Raw genomic sequence first — 12,837 nt, forward strand, 5'->3', positions numbered from 1 at the left:
GTTTGGTATTGTTTCTTCTGGATATGAAAATATATACTCTTAAAATGCCTACATAGCCCTTCAGAGCGCCCCCTGTAGGCCTGCAGACTCTAACCCATGTTCTGGAGAGGGGCTTCTCTGAACGATCTGCTCACATGTCCCTTCATGTGTGTAACCACGGCTTTCACATCCCAGTCTTCTATAGGCCTGTGCTACTTAAGGTGCACAATGAGACTTTTCTGTTTAAGGGTCTGTATCCTCTTGGTTTTGCTTGGAATGTTCCAAAGTATGGCATAAAAAATCCATAATTGCACAATAAAGATGGCAAGTAGTAGTAGTAGTAGTAGTAGTAGTAGTATACATGATCAGGTTCAATAGTTTATTGTCCTTTTTGTTAGAGATGCAGTGATCCAGGTTTTTCAGCTCCAATACGATATTAACTGATACCAGTGTAGGTACTGAGAAAAAAAAAACAGTTCACTTATTACAAACTAACAACAGAAAAGTTTAGTATGAAGAAAAGTTGAAACGTTATGAGACATTCTGGGCCTGTGTGAGTCTGTAAAGAATCTTAGTGCATCAAATTAGGGCCCAACCAGAACCCATCTCTGAACCAATATCATGAGACCGATACCCGACCCAGCGCTGGTGCGCGGGATGTACTGATACTGATTCTGTACATATCTAGACTTTGTAAATTAAAATAACTTCTAATCAATAACTTGGTTTCAGATCAGTTCTGCAGGTCAGACCTGAGCATTGTCCAGCTCCCAGGTGACTGTTCAACTCTCACTGGTCCATTTAAGCTATTTACAATTACAAAATAAATATATTTTATAATTTGACCTCATGCATGGACTAAAGCTCTATCGCTTTAATTTACAGACGTGTTCTTTTGTTTATGGCATTGTAAGGCCGCCTCACTTTTTCATTGCTTAGTCACAACATAAATGATAAAACACAATCATGTTTACTGATTTTTATTAAGAAATACAATTAATATTATGTAGAATTGAGTTCAGTATTTTCAAGTACGTCACTACAAACTGAAAGCCCCCCAGACTGAACCACATGGGACCTTCAGATTCTAGAACAGTGTTCTACTTGAGTATGTACTTGATGATGTAGGCCATATTTTCATAAGATTAGAGAAGTCCTCCAGTGCTCCTGATCACAGTCAGACACTAGACTCCTGAAGTGTCCGGCCCCACAGCAGCCTGACCTGACCTGACCTGCCTCATTGTTCTGTTCCAGAAGGTGATGTGGTTGAGGCTGGCAGACAAACAGCACGTTACAATAGGCCCTGTGCATTTGACTCTAGAGCATCATGTGATCTGAAACCACGGCCCGTGTCATTATGGATTCACCTTCTTCTTCAATAGACCATCATCATGTCCAGCTTTGCTCTCGATGTTTTTGTGACCCCTGAGCTTTGGGGGCGTGACCTCCTGACGCCCCTCCCCTCGTCAGTGGGCGGAGTCAGCTCAGATGTAGCGCCAGGCCGCAGCGGTGCGCGCACACTGGAGCCGCGCGCAGAACGTGGTGCCGCTGGTGTGACTGCCGCTCGTCGCTGGACTCCGGGGGTACGTGAGTCCGTTTGTCCGCTCTGCACCTCACCTCCCGCGAGGAGCTCGGGCACGAAGCCCCGCGCCTCGTACCGTAGGCCTACCGCCGGCTACAGCCCGCGCGCTCACTGATGTGCCGTAGGAGCGGCGTGTCCGCGCGCACATCCTCCGCAGTCCGGACGGTCTGGTGCGTGTGTCGCTGTGGCGGTGGAGAGCTGCCCGAGTAATCTATAACCCGAGAGCCGGACAGATCCAGTCAGAACCGGTTCTTAGACGGCTCTTTCACATCCAAAGCGCGTGTGCAGCTGCGGGCATCCAGGCTGCAGCTTATGCAACAAAGTGGAGCAATATGTTAATGTAGACAGATGATTAACATTGCGTAATTAGCCCTGTATGAGAGTAGATGTAGAGAGCCCATGTGTTCTGGGCAGTGGTCTGGTGAGTTCTGATGAGTTCTGGTGTCAGTGCGGCTCGGGTTTGTCACCGTGACTCGCGCGCCTTCACTCCTTATTTGAGCTGTTTGCGCTGAAGCTGGAGAAGATCTGCAGCCCGAGGAAGTAAACAAGACGGACTGAATGTTGTGAAACCTCCTCGCCTTTTGAGTGTGTGAGCCGAGGAGAGAGAGGGGGGCTGGAAGGAAAGATAAGGAAGAGAAGAACAAGGGCAGTGATGGATGTGGGAAAAAGGATGAAAGATGTTGAAAGAGGAATACAAGAGGAGGAGGTAGAGAGTGAGAAAGAGAGAGAGAAAGCAGAGAAGATGGAGCAGTGGCAGAGTCAGACTTTTTTCTGTGAGAGGAGCCAGAGTGTGTCGAGGTCTGGCTCCGTCGTTATCTGTTTGTTGTCATTGGGCTTTTAGAGGTGATTTTATTATTTTTTTAAATAACATTTTAACTCTTTCCCCCCTTTTTCTCTCTGCATTAAGTCACTCCCCCTTCAGAGCACGATCACTACACAATCAGTGTGCGTCCCACTAATGAAACTCCTGCACATCACACCAGGTTTGTCAAGTTGCTCTGTGCAGTTTTGTATCATGTTTTTGTGTATTTATAGAGAACTGTCATGTGGGAGGTTGGGTGAGAGATCGCTAGATTGCTTAAACATGCGTGGATGATAAACCCCCTCTGATGCAATTTCGTGTTTACTTCAGTTAAGCTACGCAGGTAGTTAAGGCTTAATAGTTAAGCAAATAGTTCTTGTAATGAAGGGAGAGAGGAGTGGAGGAGTTGGGGTAATAGAACAAGGGAATGAAGGAGTGCAAGGAGAGAGGAGATACAGAGAGATTAGAGACAGAGGGAGGAGAGAGGAGAGAGGTTAGACAGAGAGAGGAGAGAGGAGATATAGAAGCAGGTCAGCCTGAGCCCGGGGCCCTGCTTCCAGCCATGCTGCAGCTCTGTGCATTCATTGTGTTATATCACAAAGTCTAAAGGGTTACTATAGATATTAAGGAATAGACTCAATACTTGATACTGATACTGAGAGAAACCATCTTTCTTCTAGACAATATACTGTGATTTTTAACATTAAATGTTTGTACTTTCTTTTCTCTTCTCATGTGTGTTATATGTGTGTAATGGTCAGTGGTGCAGTAGGTTCATGTTGGTCCATGGGTGTGTACTAGTCTATGTGCTCTGACACTTATTCTCATACAACTCAACATCATTCTCAACACATTCAGGAAAGGTTCATTTCTGTCCTGTCAATGGGATAGTTTTAGTATCGATACCTCCTTAAATGAGTATCTACCTTCAGTACTAGTTTTAGCATCAAGTATATGATTTTCAGCACTTGTGACAATCCGTGTCAGCAGCAGCAGCAGTAGCAGTAGCAGTAGCAGTAGTAGTAGCAGTAGTAGCAGCAGTAGCAGTTGTACAGTCCCTGACAAAAGTCTTGTCGCTTATCCATTTTGTAGAAACAAAAGCTTATAACCTGACTTTAAATTAATCAATTGGTTTTAGAAATGTCTCATATGAAAGCTAAAACCCTCCCAAATTATGCTCAATATACTAAAATAAATTTGCTTCACTGAAGAAAGATTGATCATTTAATGAACACAGAAAGGTCAGATTTTGGCAAGACAAAAGTCTTGTCGCCTACAGACAATTGAACAAATAATTTACTTCAAATACAAAAATATGTTGCATAACGTCAGTGAATTAAGTAGTGGTGCTGTGAGATCCATATTTAATATCTTGTATGACTTCCATGAGCTTGAAGGACTGCATCCATGCGGTTCAACAATGATTCATACAATTTGTTGATGAAGTCATGAGGAATAGCAAAGAATGCAGTCTTACATGCCTCCCAGAGTTCATCAAGGTTCTTTGGTTTTGCCTTCCATGCTTCCTCTTTCATTCTACCTCAGACATGTTCAATGATGTTCATGTCTGGTGACTGGACTGGCCAGTCCTGGAGCACCTTGATCTTCTTCGCCTTGAGAAACTTTGATGTAGAGATAGAAGTATGCGATGAAGCACCATCCTGCTTCAAAATTTGACCCCTTTTATGGTTGGGAATGTAAGAGGTAGTTAATACTTCCTGATATTTTAGGCTATTGATATTGCCTTCCACCCTGCAAATGTCTCGCACACCCCCATACTGGATGTAACCCCAGACCATGATTTTTCCGCCACCAAACTTAACTGTTTTCTCTGTGAATCTTGGATCCATGTGGCTCCAGTAGGTCTCCTGCAATATTTGCGGCGGCTGTGATGTAATTCAACCGAGGATTCATCTGAGAAATCCACCTTCTGCCACTTTTCCAGTGTCCATCCTTTTAGCAGGCTGTGGGCCTTGGCAAATGCCACACGGTTTTTTAATTGCCTTTTGTTTAGTGCTGGTTTCTGTGCACTGATTTGACCATGGAGGCCATTTTGAGACAGAATTCTACAAACTGTTCTGGTTGACACAGGGACTTGAGGTGACCAGGCCTGGTGGAGCTCTGCTGCAGTGGAAAAGGGGCTGGCCTTGGATTTTTGAATCAACAAATGTCAGTTGTCTTGCGGGGTCTGCCGGACCTGGGCTTGTCAAAAACATCTCCAGTCATTTCAGATCTTTTTCTTCTTCTTTGTACTTGACGCTGAGACACATTGAAGGTGTCACCACCTCAGCAGTGGATCTGGTCTTCAGCCTCTTGATAATTAACGCTTTGGTCTCAGGGTGGATCTTAGGCATGTTGTCAGAGGTCAAGTTGCATTTGATGTGAAGGTCTGGTGTGCTGGGGTTCCTTTTATACACACCCACTAATTGATTGATCAGTAACTGATCACAGGTGAGGCTGTAATCTAGGATTGGGTGCATCATATGACAAGGTGACAAGACTTTTGTCTTGCCAAAATCTGACCTTTCTGTGTTCATTAAATGATCAGTCTTTCTTCAGTGAAGCAAATTTATTTTAGTATATTGAGCATAATTTGGGAGGGTTTTAGCTTTAAATATGAGACATTTCTAAAACCAATTGATTAATTTAAAGTCAGGTTATAAGCTTTTGTTTCTACAAAATGGATAAGCGACAAGACTTTTGTCAGGGACTGTAGTAGTAGTAGTAGTAGTAGTAGTAGCAGCAGCAGCAGTAGCAGCAGCAGTAGCAGTAGTAGTAGTAGTAGTAGTGGTAGCAGCAGCAGCAGCAGCAGCAGCAGCAGCAGCAGTAGCAGTAGCAGTAGCAGTAGCAGGTTGGGTTCAGTCAAAGTGTCAAAGGTCACATGGTGATGTAAACATGTTCTGTGTTACAGAAGTGTAATAGCTCGTCTTTAATGAGTCAGGGATTATGTGAATGGTGCATTAGTCATGTTTACTCAGATGAATTACTGTCTCCCTGAGGGCTGGTGTAGTACTTGTGCCCTGTGCCACAGAGGTGTTTAACAGTACTCACTCACCCCTGAGGCCCACACAGTACTGCACCTCTGGAGGCTCAGTGTGTCACTGTGTGTGTGTCACTGTGTGTGTGTGTGTGTGTGTGTGTGCGTGTGTGCGTGTGAGTCGGATGTGGGCCACACACTGACCAGGTCTGACCCTCACTGCTGTGTTTAACAGATGTCTCTATAGCACTGTCTCCTGCAAGAACCACTATTAATATACAGTATTATACTATACCAGGACTAAACCTGGACTGAACCTGGACTGAACCTGGACTAAACCAGGACTAAACCAGGACTAAACCAGGACTGAACCAGGACTGAACCAGGACTGAACCAGGACTGAACCAGGACTAAACTAGGGATGCATCCATCCAGCTTTTTCTACTCTTATATGATACTGATAATCCTGGGTATTGGCCGATACCCAGTATTAACCAATAGGGGTGTTAATGGTACAAAAATCACAGTTTTGTACCTCGGTTCATTTTCAGTACAGTTTGGGACCAAAATGCAAAACCATTTGCTTGTTGTTTATTTGTGTGTTTATTAAACCAACCATTTCTTTTAACATTATACAAACAGGAAAATAAAATAAATGCAAAGTGCTGCTTGGTAATACTAATAAGTTCAATAAAATATTCTCAAATAAGCCACAAATGTTTGAAATATTATAAAAAATAAAATTCCTTGTAAACAGTTAACAAAACTTTTCCAAAAGTAAAGTGCAGCACTAACAGCCTGAAGTTTTACTCAGTCTTCAGATTTTTGACCAGAAAAAAACAACTTGTCCTCAGTGTTTGCAGTAAGTGCACATCTGCGGGGAGGGCAAAGATTTCGTTCCAGCAAAAGATGAATTAGGACCAGGGCGTGATGACTGTAGTTTTGACTGTAGTTGTTGTGATGGCGGTCACCCTAACCATAAAGCGGATGAGTTCTTATTAAAGACCCGAGCCTCCATGTAGCTGCACCTGAACTGACCAAATGTAAACACACCGAACCAAACGTCTCGTGTAGGAACAGTTCAGCATGAATACATGCACCGTTACACCTCTATTAACCAACAGGCGACCAGAGACTTGTCTCGACTTACATGAGTCTGTAAATAGTCTTATTACATCAAAAGGCCAAAGCAGCACATCAGCTGAAGGATTTCACTGATACTGATACTCACTTCTCATCCAGAAACATTTCCTGATGGAACTGTCCTGGACTCAACCATTACTGAGCAGAACTGAACCAAGATTAAACCAGGATTAAACCAGGACTAAAAAAAGGACTAAACTAGGTCTAATAGAACAAATGCAGTAAGTCTAAACTAAACAGATGTAAGGACCAAAGTGGAACTGAACCAAGACTAAACCACTTCAGAACCAGGACTAAAGCACTTCAGAACCAGGACTAAAGCACTTCAGAACCAGGACTAAAGCACTTCAGAACCAGGACTAAAGCACTTCAGAACCAGGACTAAAGCAGGTTTGACCCTGAGTGAGTCCTGCCCGGTCACATGAGGACTCTGCTCTCATCAGCCACCAGATAAAATACAATCAAACTCCATCCACTGTTTAATGATCTACTGTAGCCCACATAATGTCCCCGTGTGTCAGATGCCCTCCCCGTGTGTCAGATGATGGACAGAATTTCTCCTTCTTTGCTCAAACTCAGTTGAACATTATTTCTACATTTGTTGGTCTGTGAAATACGGTGGCTGGCAAGTGCAAAACACTTATATATTTCACAATTCACGTTAATAAGTTTGAAAACAAAATTACAATTAAAATACACATTTACATCTTGAAAACAAATTTACATTTCATAAAACACATTTGCAAATCTGCAAACAAATTTACAAAACACAAAACACTCCCAGACAAATTTACATGTGGCAAAAACACAAATACAAACCCCTGAAACACAAAGACGTTTTGACAACAGCCGGAAGTGCCACCGTGTCAGGAAACGTAACTTCCAGTTAATGCTTTTCAATGGCAAAATGTCTTACGTATTCACCAAATCTTCAACCAACAAGCTCCACAAAGGACATATTCTGTCCACAAACTATCAAGATAAGAAAGATAAAACATTAGTGAACTTCTCCTGAGCAAAAGTAACATTATGGTTGTTCATCATTTCCACTTTTAAGAACATTCCCTTTCCACCAAGAACGTTCTTGTTCATTTGTTTTGAGGGTTTGTATTTGTGTTTTTGCCACATGTAAATTTATCTCGGCGCTTGAACAAATGTTTCGTGTTTTGTAAATTTTTTTGCTCATTTGCAAATGTGTTTTATGAAACTTGGAATTTGTTTTCAAGGTGTATTTTAAATGTAATTCTGTTTTCAGACTTAATGTGTGTTAATGTGTGTTGTAAAATGTAAAAGTGTTTTGCACTTGCTGGCCACCATAGTGAAATGTGAAGTTACAGATGCTACAGCGGTTCAGCATCATCCGTATGTCCGTCTCTCGCCACAGTCGTCTATTAGATGAACATATTCTGAGCATTATTAAATCAATATTCTCTTCACGAGTGTCTGTGTCCAGCAGTGCACTAGCCAGCTCACAAGCACTCACAATGAACTGAAAGATTATCTAAATGTTTTTTATATGTAGTGCACTTCAGTTTGTGCCCTTGTTTTGTTTTATTATTTATTCTGCCTCAAACTCAGCATTAGCATTAAGACACAAACCCCTCCCTTTAAACACACAAGTGTGATAAGGGTCAAAGGTCGTCACACACAACTCAAGTGTGCACTTTAACACGTGCTGATGCTCTTATCTCCTCAAAAACAGACATGGACTTGTTTTGTTTCATTCACACATGTTTGAGTAACACGTAATTATTAGCCTGTTTACATCTCTAAAGATCTAAATGCTCTGTTCCACCTTGTGATGTCATGAAGTGGTATTTTTCAAGTGAACAGCTCCTTTTACCTTTAGTTTAAAGGTTGGCAGTTCCAGGTCTGCAATGATCCACATGATTCTAGCGAAGTTTGGTTTATGAAGTAGATTTGGCTGTGAAATGCATGATGCACCATTCTATGTCAAAATGTAGTTTGCATGAACAATATTCAAATGGATTTCTTTTTTGAAAAATAAGCCATGAAATGATTTTGTTTGTTAGTTGAATTAAACTAAGTCTTCAATTCTCCCAGTTTTGTTTATGTAGCATATATGATGATGCTTGCCAAAAGGAAATAAGGATTATTGTAGGCTAGATCAGAAGAAGAAGGTATCGGCTCTGGGAGGTGTGTGACAGAATAATACTGAGTCAGAAAATTATGATTTAGTGGCTGATGCCATGTATTAACAGTGCTTATAGTGAACAACAACAAAAAACAATATTTACAATTCTGCAGATTAATAATCAAGCTTGATACCAGTAATATTCAGGTACATTTACAAATTTCCTTATAATGAATGTGTAACCATATAAAAGAGTTTAACAGTACAGTCCAGTGATTTTTGTTTTTTTTTCCAACACGCTTACTGCAATAGCAGTACCGTCACCAACTCGCTTTCCACAAGGTGAGTAGGAGAGTCCAGAATTTTTGACTGAGGGTTTGAATTGTCCTTAAGCGCAAAACAGTAGGAGCGAGTAGTGGGTAGAAACAGGGTGGGGAGCGACTGGCTGTACAGCCTCCTACCAGACCGCAGAAGGGATGATGGTAACGATGATATGGTTCACGTGGGTTCATGGGCTGTTCTAGCTCGCCATCGAAGGGGGGTTTTGCACCCAATGGGGGCACACCTGGCCAATCCCACTGCGAAATGGTTGCACGGCTAGAACACGTCTTCTGCAGTGATATGAGACCTCTGTACAGCAGTCCTGTGGCTCCTCTCCCCAACTCCTGAATGAGGGAGAGCAGGCACAGGAGGCTTGTATCGGGTACTGCGAGAAATTTGATTGGAGGATCGCACGCCATGTGTGCGTAGCGGCACGTGACTTTACGTGGTTTACGTACAGGTAGAAATAATAAATAAATATTTTATTTGACGCAGTTAGGCACGTTTTTAGACCTGGGTTACATTTAGTAAAGCCACACATGATCACATAAGCTCAACTCTACAGGACTCTGCTCTGTGCACTGTGCTCCTAAATACAACCGAACCAGGACCGACCCAGGACTGAACGAGATCGGGGATTTAAATCCAGAACAAAAAGAATGTTTGGTGAATTTTATCAATGGGAAAGACGTTATTGTCCTTCTTCCTACAGGATTTGGAAAAAGCTTAATATACCAGTTAACCCCGTTAGCGACGCTTTATATACATCACGACCAAATAGCAGAGAGTGGTTAAATGAAAAAAAGTACCCACCTATCGTCGAGTGAATGAATCCTAACAATGCCAGGTCATACGGTTTCTACGAAGTGAAAGCGGCTGATGAATCAGACTAATTCAGCACTGGAACAGTGTCATACTTTATTTTGTAATTGTGTTTTTTGTGTTTATTGTTCATAATGTGGATGAATGAAATGTGGAATGTAGGATCTGCCCAAATTTACCTACAGGCACAAATAAAGTGACCGAACCTGACCTGAATGAACCAGGACTGAACTAGGACTGAACCAAGACTAAACCAGGACTGTATCAGGACTACACTGGGGATGGACCAGAACTGGATTAGGTCTAAAGGAGGACTAAGTCAGGACGCAACAAAGACTTTAGCAATACCAAACCTTAACCAGGACTTAACCAGGACTAAACCAGGACTACATGTGCTCTGTGATGGAGATGGCTGCAGTCTGCTTTGTTGTGTCCTCTTATGTAATCTCAGGCACAAAGGGAAGCTGACCCATCCACATGCGCGCGCTCGCATGCGCAAACTCAGACATAGCTCTCGCATGCTCATATATTGGGTTTCTTATCTTTTCGGGAACATCAATCAATCAAATACAACATTTACTGATAACTACTGAGCTAAAATGTCTGTCTCTGATCTAAACTCCAGCCCCTGCACCTGTCATGAGTCAGTGCTAGTGCAGCCTCTGCAGCTCAGGGAGGGAATTCTGGAGATTCTGATCTTTCACATGAGGCCTGTCCATAAACTGAGAATGAAACAAACTTGGATGTGTCTCTGTCTGCAGGTGAAGGCTCTGGAGACACAGATTTAGTTGTGAATGGAATTATTTTGAAAAACAGTAAGAGTGTAGAGTACACAACTCCTTTAACCATAGTCACTGCTTACCAAATCTTCATGGCTTTCCCCACGTCTGAACTTTACTTCAGCTTCTTTAACCCGATGAATGAAGAATGAATTTTCAACATTTCTGTCATGGGGACATGTTTGTGTCCATGAGTCACACTGATCCCCAACCATACTGTACAGACTATACACACTGACCACACAATGTGATAACACACACACTAACACACACACACACACACGCGCACACACACACAATACACACAATACAGAGACTCTCACATGCACATGCTCATGTGCATACGCACACACGCACAGACACACACACACACACGCACACACTTGGATGCACACAGGCGCTCGCCTCGTTCCTTGGCAACATGCTGAACTGGCTCAGACTGGTTGAGTTACACAAGGCTGTGACTGTGTGTGTGTGCGTGTGCATGCGTGTGTGCGTGTGTGCGTGCGTGTGCTGTGACTGAGGCGCAGTGGAGGAGGTGGAGGATTTCCAGAGTGTAACACAGGGGCTTGAGGAGGACCCTGAACCCGGTCTGGACTGGTTTGTTTGTATGTATGTTTGTTTGTTTGTATGTATGTTTGCTTGTATGTATGTATGTATGTATGTATGTATGTATGTATGTATGTATGTATGTATGTGTGTATGTATGTATGGATGTATGTACATACGTACGTATGTATGTGTGTGTGTGTGTGTGTATGTGTGTGCGTGTATGCGTGTATGTGTGTGTGTGTGTGCGTGTATGTGTGTGTGTGTGTATGTATGTATGTACATATGTGTGTTTATGTTTGTATGTATGCATGTATGTATGTATGTATGTATGGCACTGCTTCATGGACACTTTGGTGTGCATACAGTGTGTGGTTTGATAAAGAGATCTGTGATTACATTCAATCCAAACACTTTCATTTTTAGATTGAATCTTTGAATCATGTACATGCTCAGATTTTCTTCTTCTTCTTCTTTCTTCTTCAGATTTTTTTAAAGGAGCTGTACGTATCCTATGGTCTTACAATTTAAGAAAGGGATTTTAATCACAACTGGACCTGGGTTGCTAGAGCATTAACCAGAGTTCAGTTAGTGAGCTACAGCTCAGACTCCTGCCTCTCTCTGAAACTGGCTCACAGCACTATGACCCCCCCCCGCAGGCCTGACTCCATGGTGGGGTGGTAATGCCATACTGGGCGATGTAACCTGAAATTGAAAATCAATATGTGGAATAAAAATGGTGATACAGTCCTACAGTACCAGTACACAGATACTCTTCTTCATCCACAGTTGTGTAATGGAGTAAGACTATGTAGTAACCTTGTGCCCTCCTGTGTGCCCTCAGGTGTAGTGTGATTGTATTGTCCGTCACCATGGCAACCCTGCTGTTTACACGCCAGCTCAGCCTCTCCCTGCACAGCCTGCGCTCCTCACTCTCAGGTAGGTCCTCTGTACTGCTGCTTTCAGATGACGTCACAACATTCTACAGGCCAATCATGTTGAACATAGAAGGGGATCAGGTAAAATTAATATTGTTCAAATGCAGATTTTGGTTGTAATACAGTGAGTTCTTGGGTCTAGTCACTAGTAGAAGTGATCATGTTCAACATTTGTGAATCTACCTTTTAGATAAATGCCTAACAACCACATCCACATCTTTGTCCCCCATAAAAATGACTATCATACACAAAACTAGGGACACATTGATCCAATATTGATTTTGGATATTAGTTTCTGATATCAGCACAGATACAGAAAAATTTTTGGATCAGATATCAGCTAAAAAATATCGGTTCAGTTCAGCCGATATTCTGGATGAAAAGATGAACTGTTATAGTTTTGATTGATAGTTTCAAGAAATTTCAGTTTTCAGCATCTGCACTGGTGTAGGCAGGTCCATATGTATTAGGGGTGTAACAGTGCATGAGTGAATTTGTTCAATTTATGTGTGTTTACATTCCGCCACTACATGTGCAGCTACATGGAAGGCTCGGCTCTTTAATATTCACGAGGGAACTGCTCTGTGTGCCCTCCCCCCCATGGCAATTGTTGTCAAGGAAACCCTGCCACCCCAATCACAGACGAGTTCCCCCTGAATATTAAAGAGCTGAGCCTTCTGTGTGGCTGCACGTGTAGTGGCTGAATGTAAACACACACAAATTGCACAAAATCACTTGTGCACAGCCCTGTACTGAACCGAACGTCCCGTACCAAAACATGTACGTGGTACATGTATCGTTACAACCCTAGAAAATAGTGTGATTTTAATTGTGTTGGGTTCGGTCGGGT

The 12,837-nt window shown here is 42.5% G+C and overlaps 1 protein-coding gene across 3 annotated transcripts in view; it reads left to right on the forward strand.

Moving 5' to 3' along the window:
- The first annotated feature begins 1,438 nt into the window (after nt 1–1,438).
- abat (4-aminobutyrate aminotransferase) overlaps nt 1,439–12,837 on the forward strand; it is a 37,035-nt gene continuing 25,636 nt past the window's right edge. For 2 of the 3 annotated variants that reach the window (XM_020925717.2, XM_055152400.1), the window contains exons 1-2: nt 1,439–1,562; nt 11,894–11,988. In XM_020925717.2, the coding sequence (XP_020781376.1) occupies nt 11,922–11,988 (67 nt within the window). In that variant the 5' untranslated portion in view covers nt 1,439–1,562; nt 11,894–11,921. Of the gene's footprint in view, nt 1,563–2,468; nt 2,545–11,893; nt 11,989–12,837 lie in introns of all 3 variants that reach the window. The other variant, XM_055152399.1, reaches the window with a different exon arrangement.

Source organism: Boleophthalmus pectinirostris, unplaced genomic scaffold (assembly GCF_026225935.1).
Source record: "Boleophthalmus pectinirostris isolate CB_2022bp ecotype Guang Dong unplaced genomic scaffold, ASM2622593v1 HiC_scaffold_17, whole genome shotgun sequence".
Classification (NCBI taxonomy): Eukaryota; Metazoa; Chordata; class Actinopteri; order Gobiiformes; family Gobiidae; genus Boleophthalmus; species Boleophthalmus pectinirostris.